Genomic DNA, 23718 nt, shown 5'->3' on the forward strand with positions numbered 1-23718 from the left:
ACCCATATACATAAAATTAAATCTTATGAGGGACACCAGAGAAGGCACCGAGGCACACGACTGTAATCTCAGCACAGTATGATACAGTCGAGAGAGAGAGAGAGAGAGAGAGAGAGAGAGAGAGAGAGAGAGAGAGATAAGACAAATAGATGAACAAGTAATAAAATGGCAAAAGCAAAAACCACTGACTTGTGGTCATGTCATGGCTGCACACACTCGGATTCAGCAGTTGTGACTACCTGTATACAACTGGGCTCTTGCACACTCAACCCTGGAACTGGGATGGACTCTCACACCCACACCCTGAGGACTTACACACAATTGCCTGAGGGAAAGGCATTTGTTCTTCATTGATAAGCTGTCTGTGCTCCTGCAATAAACCCTGATGAAACTCACTGGGAGACACACACACACACACGTGCACACACACACATGCAATTACACACATGCACAGGCACACACACACATACAAGGGGAACTAGTGAGTAAAGGGGAAAGGAACGGATTCTAAGGACTGGCTATGATTGAACTACAGTGTGCACATGGACGCAAATGTCATCAGAAAACTCTTTATTATCTATAATTAATATATGCTAACATTTTAAAAGGTCAGGCATATTGGGGCACACCTGTAATCCCAGCATTCAGGACGTGGAGTCAGGAGGATCAGGAGTTCAAGGTCAGGTTTATCATAGAGTGAGTTTAAGATCAGCCTGGCCTACATGAGATCTGTCACGGGGATCACTTGGGCACCAGAGCAAATGCCACCTTCTTCTCCGTGGTGACCGGGCCAGCTGTGGGTCGAGTGTACACGTCCCACAGGACAGGAGGGCAGGCAGCCAGTGGCCCTTGAGTGAGGCTGATGTATTCCTTCTAGGTCCGTTTGGGAAAAGCCCTGGACCCCACATCCAGGCAACTGCAAGGCCTCTCTCTGCCCAACAGCCTCTATACTGTGGAGAAAGAAGCTTGCTTTTTAATAAGGGCCCTGTGTCCACCTGCTATACTGTGGCCCCATCCCAAGGCCGAGCATGGCCACATGGGCTCCCAGCACCAGGCAAAGGCAGAAGGCCAGCTGTTTGCCAAGCTGCTGGTTCCAGCTTCCAAGCCAGCTGCTGGAAGGTGGAAAGGAGAGTGTGGCTACTGACCTGCTGGCCAGTAGTGAAAAGAAGTGCCTACCCTTCACCACAGAGACAAAGAGAGACTGTTAGGTGTCCAAACCCATGAGTTGTCACAGCAAGCTCCACTGCGATCCCCAGTAGAGACACACACACCCTGGCCTCTGGCACCTGTCAGTGTGTCCATTCACAGATCTCTAGCCGATGGGCTTGTGTGGAATATGGAAAGAGTGAGTCCTGGATTTAAGGAGACCCTGAATGCAGTTCCAAGTGTCCTTGAAAGGAGGTCATGTGGAGTCAGGACAGGAAGGCTGAAGAGATATGATCCCTTCCTCCAGGCAAGGCATGTCTGGAGATGCAGGCAGCAGGAAGCAGTCTCCCAGCCAGTGCTATGAGCACCGCCTTGCTTACAGCTGGATTTTGAACTCTGACTCCCAGAATTATGAGAAGAGATTGTCTGTGTGCAGCCACCTGGTTTCTGGGCCTTTGTGACACAGCCCCAGGATGGCCATTCAGTTCAGGCTCCAGGCCAGGCCAGGGGCTACCTGCTCTGTTGATCACACTCCAGTGCAGAAGAACAAGCCTCTACCTCCTGGGAGTCTCCAGGCCTGTCCACACACTGGGCAGCTCTAGATACTCCGTATCAGGAGTTCCTCGTGTCCTTGGTAGGAATGCGACAATTAGGGCCCCGACAGGTCCCTGAGTATAAAGTTGAGGACTCCATTGGATTAATAAGCAGAAGGGTGGGTGCTAGATGGGGAGGAGGGAAGAAGGAGCACTCTAGATGGGGAGGAGCACTCTAGATGGGGAGGAGCACTCTAGATGGGGAGGACAGAAGAAAGAACACTCTAGATGGGGAAAAGGGAAGAAGGAGCACTCTAGATGGGAGGAGGGAAGAAGGAGTACTCTAGATGGGGAGGAGAGAAGAAGGAACACTCTAGATGGGGAGAAGGAAGGAGCACTCTAGATGGGAAGGAGTGCTCTAGATGGGAAGGACAGAAGAAGGAGCACTCTAGATGGGGAAAAGTGAAGAAGGAGCACTCTAGATGGGGAGGAGGGAAGAAGGAGCACTCTAGATGGGGAGGAGGGAACAAGGAGCACTCTAGATGGGGAAAAGGGAAGAAGGAGCACTCTAGATGGGGAGGAAGGAAGAAGGAGCACTCTATCCAATGAGCAGACCAAAAAATGCCAGCTTGCTGTGAATTGCCATGGCAAGTTTAATGTTTTCTGGAAAGAGCAGGGTAGAGCACAGGAGGCAGCAGCCTCTGCTGTAGGCACGCCCAAGGAAGTGGCTTGGAGAGTCTGACCAGCAGAAGCCCCTTTGGAGGTGGCATATGCATACATTGAGCTCCAGAAGGAAAAGAGAGGGATCCTAACCAAGGGCCACCAGGAAGCAGCAAGTAAGGCCTAGTTGGCACAAAGCAGATATCCAGTGGCCCAGGCCCTGGGGATCAACACGGGGTGAGATGGGGAAAGAACACAGGTTCTCTGCAATCAGAGAATTAGGCCTGAGGCCTTCCCTGAGTCTGAGCTAGCGGTGGGATAGCCTGTGTCCTCTTCTACCACTTGGAGTTGACCCAGGAATAGGTAGATTTTTATAGCTCTACCCCAGCTCTGGGTCCCAAAGGAAGTCCCTCTCACGTGTCCACAAGCTGACTAGGGCTGTGTGAGGGCTGGGCAGGTCTATCAGACTCATCAAAGCATCAAGTACCCAGACGAGATGCTGAACTAGGAAGGAAGCAGGACACCAGGGATGGTGAAGGGCAGTTTGGGAACCCAAATCTGAGCCCTGGTCCTCCCATGGTTAATTCACCAGGAAGGAGGAAGGGGAACTGATGTCCCAACAGGCAAGAGATCCCTCCCACCTTGGGGTGCAGAGTGACTGGGGAAGTGGAGCAGAGCAGAGAGGTACATAGTAGGAGCTTTATTTCTTACAGAGAAAGCTGCAGGAGTCCCTGAGGTTCCCAGCCGCTGTCAGGATCCTGTGAGTTGGGGCAAGCAGGATGCTGCCACCAGCCCAGAGCCAACCACAGGGGACACTTGGTGTTCTCCCCCAACCCTTTTACTAGTGTGGCTCAGAAAGATTGACCAGCCCCTGGGCAAGGCTATAGCATGTCAACAGAGCTCGGAGGTCAGTCCTGCTGTCCCCAGGAAAGCTCATATGTGATCTAGAGTTAAGTCAGATGTGGTTTTCAAACCCACAAACTGCAGCTACTCTGTTGCCATTCATGCTTTTCCTGTGCCTCAGTTTCCCCAATACAAATCTCTCTCTCTCTCTCTCTCTCTCTCTCTCTCTCTCTCTCTCTCTCTCTCTCTCTCTCTCTCCATCCCTCCCTCCAGCTGGCTGGAAAGCCAAAACTAACACCACCTTTCTTTCTCTTTTCTGCTTGACTTTGTTCCTAAGAAACCCATGATATTTGCTTACTTGCATCCAGGAATGGGAACACACAGGGGCTGTGCTCTGGAACACCCTGTGGCCACGGGACAACACAGCACAGGGTCGTCTAAGGCTGTGTACACAGAAGGAGCTGGAGGCCCCCCAATATCCTCACAGGCTCCCCGCCCAATGATTTCATCTGCCGGCAGCTCTCTGCTTAGGGTAGCAGCCAGATCTGGGACCGCACCGTCCTTTGGGATTCCCAGTGGCCAAGGGCATCTTGTCAAAAGCCAAAACTTTGGAAGCCAAGGCCAAGGAAGCCAGGATGGAGCAGAGAGAAAATGGGGTCAGCCCGGGGCAGGACTCCAGTGTCTGTAGAATGCGGGGATAGGTCAGGGTGCCAGGCAAGGAGGTCAGCAGTCCACGAGAGCTCCATAGGAGTGTCCGCTAGGGCTCAGAGGCTGACTTGACCAGGTAGCCACTGAAGGTGATGTAGGTGTCGAACTCGTCACTGAAAATGGCGTTCTCACGCTCGCCCTTGAAGAGACGCACCCAGACCTCGTCCTCCTCCCGCAGCTCCATCATCAGGCTCTGACTCTGCATGATGCTGCGGTCGCTCACCTGCGCGTACAGGATCACCACCTCCTCCTCGTTCTTCATGATGTGCAGGTACGTCTCCTTCTGGTTCCAAGTGTGCACGTTGAGGCTGAAGAAGTAGATGCCTGGCACATAGCAGTAGAACTTCCCAGTGAACATATTGAAGTGTTCGTAGAGGTTCACAAACTCCGTGTCGAAGACCACAGGCTGAAAGTAGTCCATACTGTGCAAAGCCTTCTTCCGGCCCACGGAGAAGGCTGCATACTGGCTCTTGCAGTGGTTCCCAGGGGCTCCAATGGATCCCTTCTGCCCTTTGGGGCCAACATGGCCCCTGGGACCCGTAGAACCTATTTTGCCATACTTCCCCTGGAGGCCTCGATCCCCTCGGTCACCTTTCTCGCCTAAGAGATAACAAAAAGATACGAGGTTTCAAGGGAGGCCAGCCTGCCATCTAACTCCACATCCCAGCATCTTCTCTGGCACCCCTTAGCAGGAGGCTCACGTCATTAGTGGTAATAACTTTTCCACTGTCAACAGTTGGCCTATGTGCATCCAGAGGGCACACTTTCTCAGTTTCTGTCTGGAAAGTCCTGGCAGAGATAAAGGAGTATATGGGTTTGTCTGCAAGCAGCAGGCTCTGTGGCCAGGCCTGGGCTCACTCGGAGTAAATGGACTGCAGATGTCAGGACTCAGTGAGGGGGTGGTGGTGGTAGTATCTAGGTTGTAAGCATTCCCTGGGGTTATGTGAAGTTATCTATACAGCACAGCATTTCAGAGAAATGGCTTAGGTGTTGCTTCAAAACAAAGACCTTACAGGTCTGCACGTCCTGTGCAAATGGGGTTGGGCAGAATCCCTGAGGTCTCTCTTCATGTATGTGTGGTGGTGTGTGTGTGTCACACATGTGACATGTATGTAAACACACCCTAAGGCCACTTGGAGAGGCCAGAGAGGATGCCTGTGTCCTCTTTTCTCTCCCCTCACCTTTTGGCTAACGTAAGCTCTCCCAGTAAATCTTATTGCTTCAGAAAGCCTGACTCGGGCTGGTGAGATGGATCAGTGGGTAAGAGCACTGACTGATCTTCCAAAGGTCCTGAGTTCAATTCCCAGCAACCACAAGGTGGCTCATAGCCATCTGTAATAAAATTTGGTGACCTCTTCTGGCAGAACGCTGTATACATAATAAATAAATCTGAGAGAGAAAGAGAGAGAGAGACACAGAGAGAGAGACAGAGAGAGAGAGAGAGAGAGAGAGAAGAAAGACTGACTCTAGAGTCCACCTGCTCCCGCCCCTCCCCATGATGGTTACAGGGGTTACAGGCACCCATTCCTAGCTTTTTCCGTGGGTGCTAGGGATTTGAACTCAGGGCCTCCTGCTTTGTTCTAACCCACTGAACCTTCTGCTGCTGCTCATTGAACAGGGTCACAGCTTAAAATTCAAAATGTCTTCCCTCCAGATGACACCCACCTCTGCTCTATGGTAGTGACCCTCTATTCCTGCCCAGCCCTGCCCAGCAACGTCTCCCTCTCCATGTCTATAAAGCAGCCTCAGGGAACCAGACCCCAAACCATGTCCAAAGCCTCTCACCTTTCAGGATGGTGATGTTGATCTGGGGTGGAGGAATTGTCTGGTATACAGGAGTGCTGGGGTCACAGCATCGGTAGCACCGGGAAGTGGGAAGGTCCTCACCCTGGCGAGGGCTATACTTCTCTTGTGTTTCTTCAGGCCTGGGGGAATAAGCCAACAGAGTCGTGATTTGTGTTGTGTTGGGAACTCTCTCCTGCTGCTGTGGACACATGGCCTGCCTCACCTTGCTCTCCTTCCCCTAGCAATGCAAGATCTGTTTAACATAGGCATGGGGGAGGATTCTGAGGTCCTCAACTCAAACACCAGACAGCTACCCCTGCACACCCCTACACACACACACATACACACACACACACCACTATGGGTTGTAATATATCCAAAGCAAAGATAACACAAATGCCAATGACCTGAGGGCTTAGATGACGAAGCCACTCCCTCAATACCAGGTCTTTCAGTGGTGAAGGACTGGGCTAAGGATCTGAAACCCATCTACCAGCAACTCATTTTAAAGTCTCCATTCAATTCCTCATTGGGTGCCTCTGGGCTACAGCTGCTGCTGGGCCGTAATGGCTCTACACTGCCACCTCATGGCCATGTGCAACATTGCACTTTGCTCTCCTCCCAGAGGCTCCATGGCACACAGAGGAATCTAAGCCAGCCATACCCTCTCTAACCCCCAGACCATCTACCCCCATCTACCCCCAGACCACACATGCCCTGAGTCCAATCACATGGAAACCCAGTTCCTGGAGAAAGACACTCACTCATGCCTGTCTCCTAAGCTTCAGACCTCTTGTGGGACATCTCCATTACCCCACCCCATTCAACAGGTTCCACAGGTGTCTTGTGTCCAGAATTGAAGGTCTCATAATGACCCTTGGACTCTGAAACCTATTGTCTCCAAATGCCTTTTCCAATACATTCTAGTGATCAGAATGGAGCCTTCTGGCCTCCTGATCTCTCCCTCCATATCCAGCAAGTCCTGGGGAGTGAACCCCTATCCAAAGCACCCCAGGACCATCCTGGGACCTTACCATCTCTAATGCACCATGTAAACAGCGGTCCTAGAGCTTGTCTCTTCACCATCAATGCGTCCTCTGATGCTTCCCTCCACAGTTCCTTCTAGAAACCTCTTGAATACAAACCTCTCCTGTAGGACTCACTAACCCCTCCAGAATGAAGGCTGCATGAGAGGGTTTCCCTCACATTCAGCTGCCTCGGGTTCAGGCTTTAAAACTTCCAATACTTGAAGCCTTGTACATGCCTCTCCTTACAAAATATCTTCCATAGCCTTGGGTCTATAAACCACTGAGGGTCATAGACATGAAGGCAAGCCCTGGGCCCCAGCTCCCACCACCCCAAACCACCCTCCCTCCTGCACTAGCCACCTACCTCAGCCTATAGAATTCTGCCTTTTTCTCCCACACCCAGGACGACCCTGGTACGGCACTGTGGATGCAGCCGTACTCCGGAGCCAGTACTGTATCGTGTGTACTGTCCCCCTGTGGCCTTCGAGTGTCTAGAAACCAAGGTCTGTCCTCCATATGTTTTTCTAGGACCCAGGAGACAGCCTGAATGACAGCAGCTACTTAATGCTTGCTGAATGAAAACAGAGAAGAGGAAGAAGAAACAAAGGGTTTTGGGTTTTTGGCACCAAATTCTGCCTGGAAACTTGGGTGTTAAGTTGAGCCAATGGGCAGGAAAGCCCAAGTCAGCATGGAGCCTTGTGCATGCCTCCCATTTGAAGACCCTACAAAATATTTCCCCACAGTCTTAGGTCTGCTAAGGGTCACATGCATTACGGCAAGGGACTGCCGTCCTCAAGTCCTTTATAACTTCTCAAGAGAAGCTGATACCTGGTCTGCCGGTCCATCCTTACTGGCTCATTCCTAGCCTGGTATGTAGACAGAAAGGGAGAGGGGTCACAGTAAAGGTGTGGAATTTTCCAAGATGGCTTCTTCCTCGCCCTCCTGACTTGAGACAAAAGCCTGGCAGCTTAAAACAAAGGTTTTGTTGTCTTGGTATCCAAACCAGCAGGCTTCTGTTGTTGGACTCGCTCAACAAGCTCAAGGCCAGATCAGGACATGCTACCTTAGTTACAGGCCAGTCTACCGCCCCAGCCCTTGAGAAGAGACTGGACTTTTTGGCTTTCTGGGTTCCCCCTCTGCTTTGCATAGGGTCTTTTCTTTGTGTGTCAGCTGCATGTGTTTCCTCGCTCGCCAACAAATGCCTTTCTTCAGCTGTTGCTGCTGTCTGTGGCGTTTGATACTTCTCTGAGGTTGCTTGGGCTTGAGATTCTTCCTGGTTTTTTGTTTCTTAGTTCATTAGCTGGCAGAGAAAATGAGCCTGAGCAAGCCTTCTAGACTGTATCACTGCTTTATAAAAGAGTAAGTTGCTTGAGACCTCTTGTCCCTGCCTCCTGTCTATGTGCATTCCTAGAGCCCTGGCACTTATTCTTGGGAGGCCAAGCTAAAGGCGAAGGCAGAACAGGTGCCCTCTCAGGACAGAAATGTAAAGTTCTCGTAGACCCAGCTGCCCTGGTGTCAGGATGAGATGGAACCGCCATCCTCATAATCAGACAAGATGCTCAGGTCACAGACCTCCAGGGTCAGCCTCCCTAGCGCTACCTCTCAGCTCCCACTTTGCCTTTTGCAGCTCAAAGCAATCACATCTGGACCACCCCAAACCTCAAACACTTGACCCGGTCAGATGGAGAACCCCCGCCAGCATACTACCTCAGGCCCTTACCTTGTCACATGATCCAGAGGAGATGGCAGCTCCTCTGTCTCTTCCCACTCCTGTTGTTCCTCCTGAACGCGTGGCACAAGGCTCAGGACGGGGCCCCAGGTGATGGCCAGCAGCAGGCAGCATCCCAGCATGAATCCCTGTGCACAGGAGCCCATCTTCCTGCCAAAACACAAGGAGAGGACATGGGTTAGGAAGGGATTCTACAGAGAACAGCCAACAGTGAGAGCTGTCTGCCTGCCCAGCCCCACATCTCACACACACACACACACACACCTCGACAAGAGCTGTTGACTCACTGAGCAAAGGGGTCATCTGCATCAGTCTCTCAGGAAGGAGAGCCTATCACCTGCTGACACCTGTCAATGAGCAAAACCAATCCCAGTAGAGTTGGGCCACTAACCCTCTAGACGGGCTGGTGGGCAGAAACTGGCAGCAGCTGTTTTCGGCCACCAGGGGGCGCTGAGCGAGTGTCCGTTTGCATCCATCGTCTATCCAACTCAATCCCATTTCACAGCCCTCAGCTTTCAGGCAAAAGCTTAGGACGGACCACTTCTCTTCCAATATGGAGCCTGTCCTTCAAGTCCCTCCTTAATCCCAGTGTCCCCCACCGCTAGCCAAAGAAAGTGCTGGTGTGTGTGTGTGTATGTGTGTGTGCGCACGCACGCTGTTAAGTTCTTGTCTAAATTCTTTGCCCCATCTACCTGTCATCTCTAAGGTCCTGGCCTAGGACAAGCAGAGCCTGTCCTTCTTTCCCTATGGCTACACACCTCAGTCTATAGTCCAGCCCTTGGCTTCTCAAACCTAGGACTTGTCTTAAACTTCAGCTTCTCGTTCAGCTGACCAGGGCAGGGCCTCTGGGGTCTGTGTTTTCAACACACCCCGGTGCTGCCAAGGATCTGCTGACAGTGCTTTGCGTGTCACCTCCTGGCCACACCCCCAAACCTTGGCACCTGTCAGCAGCGCTGCATTCCTGCCCCACAGCTGAGAGCACCTTCATCCTGTTTGGACTGATAAGCAGTTAACAGGCCCTGCGGCGGCACCAGGCGCCCGGCTGAGATTCCGTACATCCTTCCAATTAATTTTCCGGGCCCATGAGGTAGGGGTAGATATGAGAATATGTCCTCATTAATCACTTCTATCCCACCCAGGCCTCATGTGATCCCAGGGCCAATCTTTCTGGGAGACAATATTCATTCATTAGTATGCCGTTTGTAAATGAGAACAGAGGGGATTGGGATGAGCTCTCTGTGGTTAAGCACTAGCCTCACAGGCACAGAGACACGAATTCCACTCCTAGAATCCACACACTAAATAAAAAGAAGTAAAAGCCAGGTATGGTGGCCTGTGCTTACAATCCCAGGATCGTGAAAGCATAGACAAGCAGAGAGATGCCTGGGGCTCCCTAGCCAGCCAGTCTGTGAGCCCCAAGCCAATGGGAGACCCTCTCTCAAAAAGCAAGGCAGATGGCACCTGAGGAACAACTGAGTTTGTCCTTGGCCTCTACACATTCCCATGCCCACTCACAGAAGTGTTCCTATACACATCTGAACATGCACAGCACACACACGCACATGCACGCGCATGTACATCATGCACACAAACAGTACACATATGCACATGAACACACATGTGCACAGCACATACATGCATATGCATGACACATACATGCATATTACACACAGCACAGCATACACATACACAGCATGCATATGCACCAAACACACATGCATAGTACACATGTGCACATGTATGGCACACATGTGTACATGCACAGCACGCACATGCACACACATGCACATCATGCACACAAACAGCACACATATGCACATGCACACACATGTGCACAGCACATACATGCATATGCATGACACACACATGCATATTACACACACGCACAGCATGCACATGCACATACATGTGCAAGCATATACATGCATATGCGTGACACACACATGCACATTACACACATGCACAGCATGCACATACACAGCATGTATATGCACCACACATACATGCACAGCACACACATGCATGCACATGCACACACATAGACAGCACACACAGTGAGAAGGCAGAGGGAGGGAACTGCTGGCTTTGACCCTACTCCTAGGTGTCTGGCTACACTGGAGCACAAACAAGAACAAGTTAAACTCAGATGAACCAGCCCAAATTATCCAAACAAGACCCACTTTATGCTGTGCTCTGTCTCGGTCTCCCAGACGCCTCCTCAACCTCGACCTGGGAAAACCCTCCTCGGTGGTAATTTTATGTATCAGGTTGTCTCCAGCCATGGAGACTTTTGCTTGGCCCTCCAGACTTTCCCTGTCAGACATGGATGTACCTGGCCCAGCCAAGTGTCCTGCAGTACCCTGGACTTCACTAATACTCAACAAATATTTATCCAGCTCAGTTCCCTCGATCTGTTTATTTCTCTGTTTCTGTATTTCCTGTTTTCCCCTGGTACCTTCACAATTATCCTCCCACTCCCTGTAAGTGTTAAGCTTGCACCAGGCAAGAGGAAGTTTTTCTTTTTTGTAAACTTGGGTCTGTTTGGGTTTGGTTTTTCCATTTTTTCTGCCTCACTGTGTAGCCCAGGTTGACTTCAAACTCTTGATCCTCCTGCCTCAGGTTCCTCCATGCTGGCAGGATGTTTTGGAGCCATACGAATGGAAGGAAACACAAAGCTACCTTTGGCAGTCCTACCCCATAGGCTCTTGGTCTTGACTTTGCTGACATCTGAAGCTGACAGCCCCCTCATGTTGGGCCCTGTCCTGTAAATCTGAAGGTGCTTTGTGGGATCCCAGCCTCTACCCACAAATCTTGTTAACATCCTCCTCAGTTGTAACAACCAATGACTCCAGAACCTGCCCTATGTCTGTCCACTCAGGGGCAAAATTACCCCCAGCCAGGGACCAGTGCTAGGGCTGCCATGAAGAGTTGAAGTGTCTTTTTCCAATCCAGAGAAGGAGATTTTAAACATGTTTGTCAGAAAATAGGGTGCCCAGAGCTGGGCTAGGACATGATGGGGTAACAGCCCTCCCCTCAAGGTAGACGGCTTTTGCTGATGGCAGTGTGGTGAGTGCACACACACACACACACTTGTACACTTGGCCTCTTTTGCAAATTCTTATCAAGTCAAGGCTGAAATACTCCCTTCCCCCATACCGTCTTAATAATCATTTAACGAAACCCTATGGCAAAGTCAGCTCCAGTATTCTTATAGTCACTTTTGGAAAAAACAGTATTGCCCAACATCTAACCAAAGGTGGCCACAGATCATCTCTTTGTTCCCAGCACAGAGGGGTCTCCCACAAAGAAAGAAGCTTTCTTGCTGTGAGGCTCCACACAGGAAGATAGGTCCAGAGAAGGCCAGGTCCTGATCAAGGGTGACACCACCATCCCCAGTCCATACTGGTTTGTGTTAGATCTCAAACCCAGGACAAGCAAAAGTGCCCTTTGGATAGCCAATGTGCCTATTTAACATTTTAAAGCAGACCTGGCTGCAGGTTTCTCCCAGCATCCCTCAATCCCTACCTGTAGCCCAGGGGCTGGGCTACCCCTCCCCCAACCCTCCTTCCCTATATAATCCAACCATTGTGGTTGCCTGGTCTTTGTGTCCTCTCTCTCTCTCTCTCTCTCTCTCTCTCTCTCTCTCTCTCTCAGACAGTCTCTTGGCCCAGGCTGCCCCTCTTGGTCAGTAGCTGCTCTCTGCCCCCTCCCCCATCTGCTCACATGGCTCAGGGTCACGTCCACTCTGGATTCCCCCAGATGTCCCTGCCTCTGGCTAAACTCTCCCTTTTATCTACAATAAACTTTCTCCTCCACCACACCTAGGGGCAGCCATGTCTTTCTCCTTTTTATTTCTCTTTCATTTGGCACGGCCTGTCTCTGGGTTGCTGCAGTAGCAGTCACTGAGGACAACCCCAGCCTGAGCCATCCCTGTTCTCTGTTGAGGAGAGCTGACTTCCACGGGAAACTGTTATCTTATTTCTTCCTCCACGTCCCACAGACAGAGCCCAGCATCCTTCCTCGGCCCACCCCACCCGCTTCCACCCAACCTTCACCCCAGAAAGCAGGAATCCCTCTTTGCAGCAGAAGAAGGCAGAGAAGTCACTCACAGGGTCTAGAGGAGGGCGGGGCACGTGAGGGCACTTCCTGGCTGGGACTTTTTGTCCTTTCCCAGACCTCATGTGGTGGATCCTTTACTGAAAAACAGTATTCATCCACAAGCCCAGTTTCCTTATGTTCCTTTAAAGTCCGCCCTCTTGTTTCTGGCTGTCTGTGCCTGTCTTGGACCAAGGCCTCCTGGTGTGTGAGGCTGCCTGGGTTTGGCCTCGGCTATCCCCCTTGGTTATCCCCCAAGCTCAGTGCCATTGACAAAAGCATTTTGTAAACACTGTTTTCTCCCGGAATCCTCACAGGGTACGCAGCTGTTCAGAGAGGCAAGAAGCCTGTAATCTCCTTGAATAGCCAGGAGCCTTGGAAGGCGAGTTGGAGCCGCCCTCTCAGCTGGCAATCTAACACAGGCACGGTTTATGGAATGCTCCGAGATTGGCCTGGCGTTGTGCAAGAGCTGGGGGATGGGGTGGGGTGGGGTGGGGGTGATTCAACCATAAATTAAAGGTAGTCCCCATCTCAGGAACACTGCATACAGTCCAGGGAAAGAAACAAACCAGTGCTCCGGGCTGAACGAAGAGTGGTGAGCAGGCATCAAGCCAGACCTTTGCTCTCCCAAACTGTGGCTGCTGTGAAAGTGGAATCAAGTAAAACAAGACGCAAGCCAAGCACAAAGCATGGGGCACATACCTGTTACCCCAGGATGCCCTAGGAGAAGGCAGGGAGTCAGGACTTTGAGGGCTGCCTACCTCTGCCTCCCATCACTGAGATGACTCCAGCAGACCACCACGAAGCCATTTACACAGGTTCTGCAGACCAAACTCTTGTCGTTATGCTTTTAATGAAAGCACTTTACCAACTGGGCAACTCCCCTACCCGAACATCTCAAATCTAAGACTAGTCTGGTTTCCTTGGTGAGACTATTTCAAGGTGGCTTGGGATTTAGATCCATGGTAGAGCGCTTGGCTAACATGTACAAGGTACTGGGTTCTATTTGCAAAAGTAAGTAAATAAATAAATAAATAAAAGATAATAAAATGAAATTCAAAGTTCTGCTCCCCAGGCGTGCCAAAGTGCCAGTCACCTCCCAAGCTCTAGACACTCGCGTGCATGGCGTTATTGCTGCCATATCGGAACGTGCATTACAGAACATGGCTGGCATGGCTGGCAGTTCCAAGGGGAGAACTCTGTTCTAGATTAAAATGAGGCCAGCGGGGGAGGAGGCAGGAATCATGAACAAACAACCTGAAATCTGGGAGTCATTTAGACTCCTTCCTCCTTTGTATCCGGCACATCTAAACCAGCAGCAGCCCTCCTTTGGAGCCTTGAAAGTCGTTTGTCCTTCCTGCCACTGGCCCCACCAGATGCTTTCCAGGGCCTCTGGCTGCCTCCCAGACAAGGCAAGCAAGTATCTTTATCCAGCTTTGCTGGGGCTTGGACACTACCCTAAAGTTTCACACTCAGGTCTCAGGAAGCCTAGCAGAAGAGCACTGAGTCCCAGCACTCTGCACCTGAGGCCTGGATCCCACTACACTGCTCCTATGGCTCCAAGCTACCAGCCACATTGAGCGTAGCATCAGAGCTCTCTTTGAGCACAGTATGGCCACCACCCACCATTGCTGCTCGTTCCAGGTATGCGTCCGTCCACCTTTGCCTCCAAAGTCTGCTCAAAGACTGGGAACCCAAGGATTTTCTCAGTGGGTAGAATTGATTTCAACCACTGAAGAGCACAGGACTCAGCCAAGGAAGAGAGCATGCCGCACTGAGGTGCAAAGTCCTGAGTGCTTTCTTAACACTTGACATGCATTAGCTCCCAGGTCCTTGCTTCTCCATGATACCATTATCCCTCAAACACCGGAACTTGAGATGAGCAAGAGGGTGGTAGAGGGACTTGCAGTTAGTCCATGAGCCTGTGTTTATGCCTGGTTGCAGAAGGCTCTTCAATACATGATTTCCTTTCTGTGACCCTGTGGGCCATGATGGTCTGAGACTGTCTCTTCCCCCAACTGCTAAGGGAGACAGCTAGGGAGCCAGGACTCTGTGTGGGGAATGGGCTCACATGTGTTCCAGGGGCCTGGATATCTTTTCCTGTTCCTGTCTTGGAGAAGTGGGGTTTACTTTTTAAAGTTTGGAGTTTGCTTTAAAGCCAGCCGATGGAGAAGGTGGCTTCCTCCAGGACAGCCAGCTTATGAGCAAAGGACTCTGGCTCTGGAAAGATGTGAGGTCTTGTTTGGGGCAAAATCATGAGAAGAAAGACCAGGAGCTCCTCTAGCCTAAAGCATCTCCCCAATCTGCACCCTTCCAAGGAGACCCAGCAGAAAGCAGGCCTCCGTCTGCCCAGACCCTGCCATGTGGTTGAAAAACCTCCAGCCTGCAGGACTCTGCATCCTCCAGGGAACAAAGATCTCCTCCAGTAGAGCAGGTGTCCTTAGGTCACCTCCCAGCTGAGCTCCTTCTAGCTGGAAGCTTTAAGACCATCTGAGAGAAGAGGCCCCAGGGGCCTTGTGCCAGAGCCTCACTCTGCAGGTGGCCTGGCCCACTGCCCATTTCTTTGGCACCAGGAACGACGGTGCCCTGCGAGCTGACTACTCCCGAGACCCAGGATGGAAAGAACCTGGGGATTCTACGCCTGGGGCTCCAACATGCCCAGCCCTCTGCAAGCAGCACAAACTGGCCTTTGTCTGGTTAGCCCAAGCCTGGATATCCCCGCAGCACTTCACAGGAACCGCCTGAGGATGCTCTCCAAGAGGGAACACTGCCCTCTCCCAAGCGGCTACTGGGTCAGCCATGCCATTTGTCTCATTGGTCAGCTCAGCATCTGTCAATCTTGCTGCTACTGTCTATTCCCTCCCGCACCCAGGCTGCTCAGGCCACACTCACCACCAGGCAGAACCAAGTTCTTTGCAACGTCCGGAGTGCTTTAGTTATTTATTTTGTTGTTATTGTTTTGAGAAAAGGCTTTCATTCTGTAACCCACTGACTGTGTAGACTCAGCCTCATGGTGACCCTCCTGCTTCAGCCCTCCTCTGTACTGGGATTGCAGGCATAAGAGACCATGCTCGGTGTGAGTCCTTTAAACGGTCTACTAATTGGGGCTGGAGAGATTGGCTAGCAGTTGAGGGGTTACTCCCTGCTCCTCCAGAGATCCAAGTTCAGTTTCCAGTACAACCCCTATAACTTCAGTTTCCTAGGATCTGGAGCTCTCTTTTGGCCCCAGGGCACCCACACACATGTAGCATACACATGTGCAAAAATAAAACTAAGTCTTCCAAAGACCTACCAGGTTGGGCCACTCCTACTCCAGGCTCTGCTCTACTCTGTCTATTGGATTCACCCTTCCTTACAGAAGGAAGAAAGAAATAAAGAAAAAAAAGGAAAGAAGGAGGGAGGGAGGGAGGGAAGAAGGGAGGGAGGGAGGGAGGGAGGGAGGGAGGGAGGGAGGGAAGAAGGGAGGGAGGGAGGGAAGGAAGGAGGGAAGGAGGGAGGGAGGGAGGGAGGGAGGGAGGGAGGGAGGGAGGGAGGGAGGGAGGGAGAAAGATAGGCTCTTATGATATTGCTCAGGTTAGCCTTGAATTGTTATGTAGCCCAGGTTGGCCTTGAATTCGCCATTGGCCTGTTTTGGCTCCCTCCCTGTGCTGAGCTTATAGGCTTATGTCACTCCTCCCATGGATGGACCCTTCATGGTCTCCCCACAAAACAGTTGCTTTCTAGGGCTGCTTCCTCCGCTCTTAGCTCCTCTGGCTTCCTTCCTAACTGTCATGCCTTCAACTACTCCAACCCCACCCTCACCCAGTAGTGGTGCTGAGGTCCAAGTCTGTGCTCCACAACACACCAGCCACACAGGCCTGTTTCAATTAGCTAACACTTAAACACAATACAACTTCAGGTCGGATACCTTCACGCTTCTCAGCAGACAAAGCGGCCACCAGACTGGGAAGCCCTGCTGCCTGGGCTTCTCTTGGCTATGCCTTTAGCCAGAGAGGCTCTGTACCTGTGTCCCCAGATGTCTTTGTGATGACCCTGGTCTGTCCTGCCATGAGACCCTCATACCCCCCAATTAACTCATCCTCTCCTCCTACTCCCACAACCCACATTTTTTTTCTTCCCCTAGGGCTAGCAGCTGGGTGAAAGACATCCCTGTGGAAGCTGCTAAAACCCATGCTTCTCATACATCTTCCACATCAAAGCCAAGCTCCCAAAGGTCTGTGCCTCCTGGGTTTTGCACCAAGTCTTTCCCAGCTGGTCCAAGGACTCCCTGCCTGCCTACCACCAGCTGGTCTCCCAGAGGCAGCTTTAAAAGGGAGCATGGCTCTTGACTTCAAGGGTATCTGGTGACAAGAAAGGAAGTGTTTAAGTCCTGAGCAGCAACTTGGACCTCCCCTCCCCCATCTCTCAGCTACCTGCAGCCATTCTGGGTCTTTAGATGGATGGCCCTCTTAACTGCCACACACACACACACACACACACACACACACACACACAGCCATGTCTCTAGAACCAGCCTCAGTCACCTAGCAAGCTTCCTGTACCCCTACCTGACATTACTGCCTCTCCCTCAGCATCTTGACCACCTACCCAGGAACTAGGAACTCCTAGAAGATGGGAGCTATATCATTGCTATGCCCTCTGGCATCTGGTGCCACTTTTAAAAAGTATTTAGTGTGTGTGTGTGTGTGTGTGTGTGTGTGTGTGTGTGTGTGTGAGCTGCATATGTAGAGGGCACCCTTGGGCTAGTTACGGCTGGTTGTGAGCCACCCAGTGTGGGTGCTGGGAGCAGAGCTTGGATCCTGAAGATCAGTCACCATTCAGCCATTGCAGCATCTCCCCACCCGCCCCCACCCCCAACAGTGTGTCACTTTTACTGCAGCCAATCCCAAGTGCAAAGCCATCGAGTATCTTTTACTTGTTCAGATGAGGCGAGGGCCATGAGCGAGACCCAAGTGCCATCAAAGGTGGCCTGAATTCTGAATCTCGCTGGAGTCTGGAGTCACCCTTTCCCAAATCCTTCCCTTCTCCGCACTCAGAAAGCCTCCTGCTTCTAAGACTCCAGTTCTGCACCACGGTTACGAACCCCAGAGGCCACCGGGAAGACAGATCAGATAAATGACAGTAATCAGTTGGGTGGAAAACGAAGAACACGCTTGTTGATTAGAGGCAAACTCAACCCTCGGGAAGTATGGGGCTGTGCTGACCAGAAAAGCCTGGTTCTGTCTAAAGGAGGAGGGAGAGATGAAGGAGAGAGAGACGAAGGAACAGGCTGGGGGTCGGGGAGCACAGATCCACCAGCAGTGGCTCTTAGTACAAAAGGGTACATTATTTATTAGTTCGGAAGTTTCTAGAACCATAAAGAGGGAAAATACAGGTTAGTATGGCGTCTCCGCCCACAGTAGCGACCCTAAAGCCCACCCACCCAGCCGCTCCCAACAGCCACTGCGGGGGGGGGGGGGGGGGGGCGGGGCTGGAAACAACACTGCAGATCTGCTCCTACCTGGGCTTCTCTGGGTTTCTCTCTTTCCGCCTATAACAATCCCATCTCTTCCCTCGCAGTAAGTACACATTATTTTCCACTTAGAGAGGACAAAAATAAGCCCCGCCCTGGGGACCAAGAGAGCCTTTTGTTTATTCCAGGAAAGTTGGCTATGCCTAGGAAAGCTGACAGGCAGTGGGGAGGGAGGGTTTGTAAAGCATTTGTGGTTCACATGGAGCCGCTGAGCAACACGTCATCCTCCTGTTGAAGCCTTACATCCCACATCCTTCTACTCCTTAGTGAACATTTGTTTATGAATGCCTGCAACACATCCCACACCAGGCAGTGGGCCGATGTTAGCAGCATCTGGGGCAGGAAGGTGCCGACCTTCCCTTGGGCATTGGCCGCTCCCACACATTGGGCTCTGGTTTGAGCTGCCCACCTGAGATGCTTGCTTAGTGATAGCTGGAACACCCGCAGCCACCCGTGAGAAGACAGTTGGTCATCACTTACTCATCAGAGGGCAGCACAGAGTGCCAGGCACAGTATGGGCACCAGGAAGGATCCATCCCTGGCTTCCCTGGTTCAATGTTCAGAAATTTCTGCGGTACCGGCAAGATGACACCAAATGCCGGCCCCTAGAGTCATCAGGGAAGACTGTGTGGTGTTCAAGGCCAGCCTGGAGGGTTGGGGGGAGACACATATTGGGTACCAGGCCAGACCCACAAACATAGGGAGATCCTGTCAATAACAATAACAAGAAAAGCCACCGGGCAATCCCAGCACCTGGGAGGCAGAGGCAGGCAGATTTCTGAGTTTGAGGCCAGCCTGGTCTGCAGAGTGAGTTCTAGGACAGCCAGGGCTACACAGAGAAACCCTGTCTCGAAAAAAAAAAAAAAAAAAAGGAAGAAAGAAAGAGAAGAAAGAGAGAGATAGAGAGAGAGGAAGGAAGGAAGAAAAGAAAGAGTGAGAAAGAAAAACCAATGTGCATGATGAATTACAAGGCCCCGAAGCCACCTCCCAGTGGTCAGCCGGAAGGAGAATCCTTACTGAGGGAAGGGCTGAATGCTCTCTTCCCGTTCCTTGGGATGTCAAGAGTTAGTTATGAATGGACAACACCAGAGGATCCACTCTGAAAACGTGAAGACTGAAGAAGACCTCGGGGTAGAGGAGGCTGGGGCTCTAACCTAGTCAGCCCCCAACAGCCTCCAGGGCTCTAGCCTAGTGTCTGTCTCGTCTGTGTCTCTCTGTCTCTCTGTCACTGTCTGTGTCTCTGTCTGTCTGTCTGTCTCTCTCTCTCTCTCTCTGTCTCTCTCTCTCTCTCTCTCTCTCACACACACACACACACACACACACACTAGCCTCTAGCACTTGAGCCTAGTCACCTCTCCAGCAGGCTCTACCTGCCCAGCAGCTGTGGCTGGTCATCTATCACATAGGCATAGGCGCTTCAGACCCTACACCTCCTTCTCATAGGTGGATCTTCAGGAGGCCCCAGGCCCAGGGAGGGAGAGGCTTTGTATATCAAAAGACTCAGAAGCTCTGATACTGGAAACCTTCCAAATCCCCTTCCACAGCTCTCAGAACCTAGCTCAGTATCCTGATAAAAATGAAGATATTCCAAACAGACACATGGCCCCTCCCTTTGACTGTTAGACTGTTGTGACAGTGGACCCTGTGGAATTGGGATTCCCATCCCCACCCCAGGTACCTTGGAGAAGGAAGCACTGGTGGGTCAGAGGTGGACCGGACAGCACCTTGCCCGCCATGCCTTGGCTAGGACAGCTTAGCGCTGCATACTTTGCCTCTATTTACATCAGAACCTCGCGTTAGGACCTCAGAGACAGACTCGGAGGTCACTGGGCCTCTTATTTGTTCTTCCCAATGTGACCACACTAAATAAATGTGCCTGTTTCTGTAATTGGCCTATTGAGGACGGTGGCTGAACCTAGCTTGTTGAAGCTCCCTCCAGGAGCTCAGGCTCTGGCGCTAACAACCCTATGTAGGAAAAGCCAGCCCCAGCCATGTAAGGGAGGAAGTTGCACACCCAGCCTAGCTTCTGGCCTGCATCTGCCTCAGGCCCACCCATGGTTGGCAGTTCCCCCAGAGGGATCTTCTCCTTCCCTGGTACCCAGGGCAACGGGCAGCTGGTAACCAGATGCCCCATGGTGGGGGGAGCTGCAGCCGTAGGATGCGAGCCTCTCTACCACATGTGGCCACAGCAGCCAGAGCACGTCTGGCCTAGCCCTGGGCACCAGGAGCTTGGCTTCTCTGCACGATTCTCCTATCCTGGCTCCTCCCTCATCCTAGATGCCTGGGCTTCGGCTCACGGCCTACAGGCTGTCTCCTGGTCAACTATCTCATTTCAAGGGAAATTCCTACCTCAGCCAGGAAGATGGTGAGACACAGAGGCCCAGTCAGTGAATGGAGTACCAGTGGTGTGCCTGGGCAGGTGCCCAAGGAGGTGACTGTAGATACACAAAGTCCTCCGAAGCAGGCTCGGAAGCCCAGTGGTCAGTGGTGCCGAGGGGGCATCAAAACCCCTGCCACTACCCAGTGAGGTCAAGGTGTGTGTCTCACAATGGGTACCGGCTAGTACAGGAAGAGCTACCGCTGGCCGCACCAGTATTACACCATTGCTGTTTAACCATGGCTCTGAGACACAGTGCCCTTCCAGGTTCAGAGGCCTCACCCTGAGCACAGGCCAGTTCCTCCACAAACCAACCAGGCCTGCAGGGATCCAGCATGTCCCTTCCTGCCTGGGAAGGAGGGAAAGAGGAACCACTTCTGAAGGCCTCCAAGACTGCAGTCACCCATCAGAGGTCCTGCCAGGGCAAGGACTCAGGGCAGGGCCCTCAGAGCCAGCACCAGTGCCTGTGGGCCTCTCTAGCTGTAAGCAAACTGCTCTCTGGAGAAGCCAGAATGTCTCTTGCACCTCGTGAATGAGTCAGGGAGGTGGCGGGGTCCTGTTCAGACAGCCACTGTAGGTCACTTGACATTAGTGGAAGGCAAATTTTCAGTGACTACAACTGGACAAAATAACAGTCCCTAGGAGCCACAACTCGTCCAATATCTCTGCGACTTTCAAGGCCAGGGCCCAGGCTGCTTCCAGTCCTTTCTCTCCAGAGAAGGTGGTGGTCAGTCAGAGGCTGCATCCTCCAGTGGACATTAACCTGCCCTTCTGGCTTCAGATTGTGACCTCAACCTCACCTAAACCCTAGAGCCTCAGCCACCCTCAGCCCTAGTAACTGTGACCCACCAAAGGGCCTGACCCCCCTGTGGGTAAGAAACAGTGAGTGAGGGTGTCCCGAGTGAACCCATAGTTTCTACGAAATTCTTTTCATCTTTGTTTTCATGGATGAAGTTCAATGCCCGAATACTTGGTTTATGAGTCATGCTAATTATGAAGGGGGGGTGTGTGTGGAGGGACGGGCACCGGGAAGAATAACAGAAAGGAGTGTGTTCAGAAAAAAATGAATGCTGTGCTGGTTGCTCTGAATAGGGAGGTTACAGCCAGGAATGAGCAGTGACTGCCTTCACCCTCCAGGACAGGACAGCTGGTAGGGCCTGCCTCCTCCCAGGGGGAAGGGTTCCTGGGTATCCATGAACCTCAGAACACCTATTTTGAGTTCTCCGCAGTGGGGGCAAGCAGGGAGTGTGGATGCGTGAGTTTCTAGGAAGTAAGATGGGACAGTTAAAAAGCTCGGTGTCTCCTGCCTGGGCAGAGAATCCAAGTTGAGCCCTGGGGAGGGAAGACACCATTTAGCTGGGATGCTTCCTGGTAGACTGCAGGGCCTGGGGCAGGTAGGGCCTTAGGCAGAGCTGTGAGACACAGGGAGCACCGAGGATCCCTTGTTCTCAGCCCTCTGCTTCCCTCTGCAGGTTTCCCTCCTCTCCAGTGAGCACTGGAGGGGCCTGGTAGAGACTACACAGCTCCTCCCGCACGGCTCCTGTGAGGCAGCACACAGTTGGTGCACTATAAAAAGCAGAGCCGGCAGTTTCTAAGGACGTCACTCACTCCCAGGGGAATCCCAGTGACATTTCTCAGTTTTTCTTTTCCTTTTTTTTTTTCTTCATTGTTGTTTTTCTTTTCATTTGGTTACTTTGAAACTGCATCTCTCTCTATTTTCGTTTGGTTACTTTGAAACTGCATCTCACTGTATAGTCTCTGCTGTCCGCTGTCAGACCGTCAGACCGCTGTCTGGCTCAGGATGGCTCAGGCTAGCCGCAGCCTTTCTGCCTCACAGTCTTGAGCCAACATATTCCGCGAAAATTAAAGTTAATATTTGGTTGTGGCTGTTTCCAGTACTGGAGAAGCAACCTCTGACCTTTCACACGCTGGGCACTACACACCCTGCGTCTGAACCACACGCCGAACCCTGTTGTCAAAGCTGAAGAATCATGTTCTGTGGTCTCCATTCCAAGAAACGGGTCACAGGGACAGAAAGGAGTCGGAGAGGCAGCTCCCTCCCACCCTTCCCAGAGACCAGGGCGGAGCCAGGAGTAACTGGATGGGAGGAGGCTCTCCAGGGCAGGGAGCAGCCTGGGTGGGTGCAGGAATAGATGGGGTGGGACTCAGGTTAACTTGTAAGTTACATCTACACCCACAGAGATGCCCAGACTTGTGAGTCTAGGTGGACACAGGCTGAGCAAAGATCCTGGGGCATCTTAGAGTCTGCAGCCAGCCCTAGCTCAGGGCTACTCTTAGCACCATAGGCAGCTCTTTTCCTTCCCAGGAAGGTCCAAGGAGAAGGGATATTTGTTTTTTCCTGCCCAAACTGGATGTCCTCCAGGAACAGCGAGGCTGTTAGAAGAAGGGGCCAGAGTCCACACTTCCTGTTCAGTGTTGGGGCTCCAGCTGACCACTGACAGATGGGACAGAGCTGGATCCTAGCTGTCCCAGGTGATACGGACAGGCATGGGGTGGCACGAGCTGGGAACAGAGCTGCTCTTTCTCCTTCGACATCCTCTAAAGAGCATCCGAGTGAAAGAGAGACACCCCACAAAACAGTGGAAGAATGCACAGTTGGTCCTGTCAGCATCCTACCCGCCAAAGAGCCCGCCCCCTGCACGCTCCAGGGAGCCCCAACAGGCTGCCTCTCTGCACAGCCAGTCTGTGCAGAGGGAGTTAGCAAGAATAACTCAATGCTGTCCCCAAAACTTCTGCCCTGCTCTGTCTGCCCCTTTGCTGTAAGTCCATGTCACATCTCACTCCAGAGAAAGCATCTGCTCAGTTACGCCTGGGCACCCAGATGAAGCCACGAAGACAGAGCTCAGAGGCATGGGAGTCCTTCCCGGTCTGTCCGATGACCAGGCCACCTACCTCCTTCCAGCTGAGCCGGCTGTGCAATGGAATCCTCCAGCCTCCCAGGGCTCTCGGGGAGGCGTCTCTTAGAGCATCTCCCAGGGGCTGAGCCTTCTTCTAGGCTAGGTCAGAGGGGAAGCACAGACGTGTCAAAGCAGAGAGAGAGGGAGAGAGAGAGAGAGAGAGAGAGACAGCCCGAGGGAGAAAAAAGTCCCCCAGGGGGAAACACTTAAGGAGGAGGAAAGGGGGAGGTGCAAGCCACAGCAGTCCCAACACCTTTATCTCCTCAGCTGCCTCAAAGGTCTCTTTGCCCAGAAACGGAAACGTGGTTTCTCTCAGAAGTAGAGGAAGAGAGGAAGAAAGAGGGACCAATACAAAGCGCCAACCCCAGCCAGATGTGAGTTGCG

The 23718-nt window shown here is 52.1% G+C and overlaps 1 protein-coding gene across 3 annotated transcripts; it reads right to left on the minus strand.

Moving 5' to 3' along the window:
• Nucleotides 1-553: 553 nt before the first annotated feature.
• On the minus strand, nt 554-23718 carry C1qtnf1 (C1q and TNF related 1). 3 transcript variants are annotated; one of them, XM_021178168.3, is made up of 5 exons: nt 23588-23718; nt 23330-23433; nt 8424-8582; nt 5676-5815; nt 554-4490 (listed from the first exon to the last, which is right to left on the minus strand). In XM_021178168.3, the coding sequence occupies exons 3-5, from the start codon at nt 8576-8578 to the stop codon at nt 3940-3942; spliced, it is 846 nt and encodes a 281-aa protein (XP_021033827.1). In that variant the 5' UTR covers nt 8579-8582; nt 23330-23433; nt 23588-23718; the 3' UTR covers nt 554-3939. The 3 variants fall into 3 exon arrangements, with proteins under 3 accessions (XP_021033827.1, XP_029339985.1, XP_021033828.1); XM_029484125.2 differs by having other exon boundaries at nt 23330-23718; XM_021178169.3 differs by lacking the exons at nt 23330-23433; nt 23588-23718 and adding an exon at nt 18028-18124.

This window comes from Mus caroli, unplaced genomic scaffold, assembly GCF_978045245.1.
Source record: "Mus caroli unplaced genomic scaffold, Mus_caroli_1 scaffold_13, whole genome shotgun sequence".
NCBI classification, from domain to species: domain Eukaryota; kingdom Metazoa; phylum Chordata; class Mammalia; order Rodentia; family Muridae; genus Mus; species Mus caroli.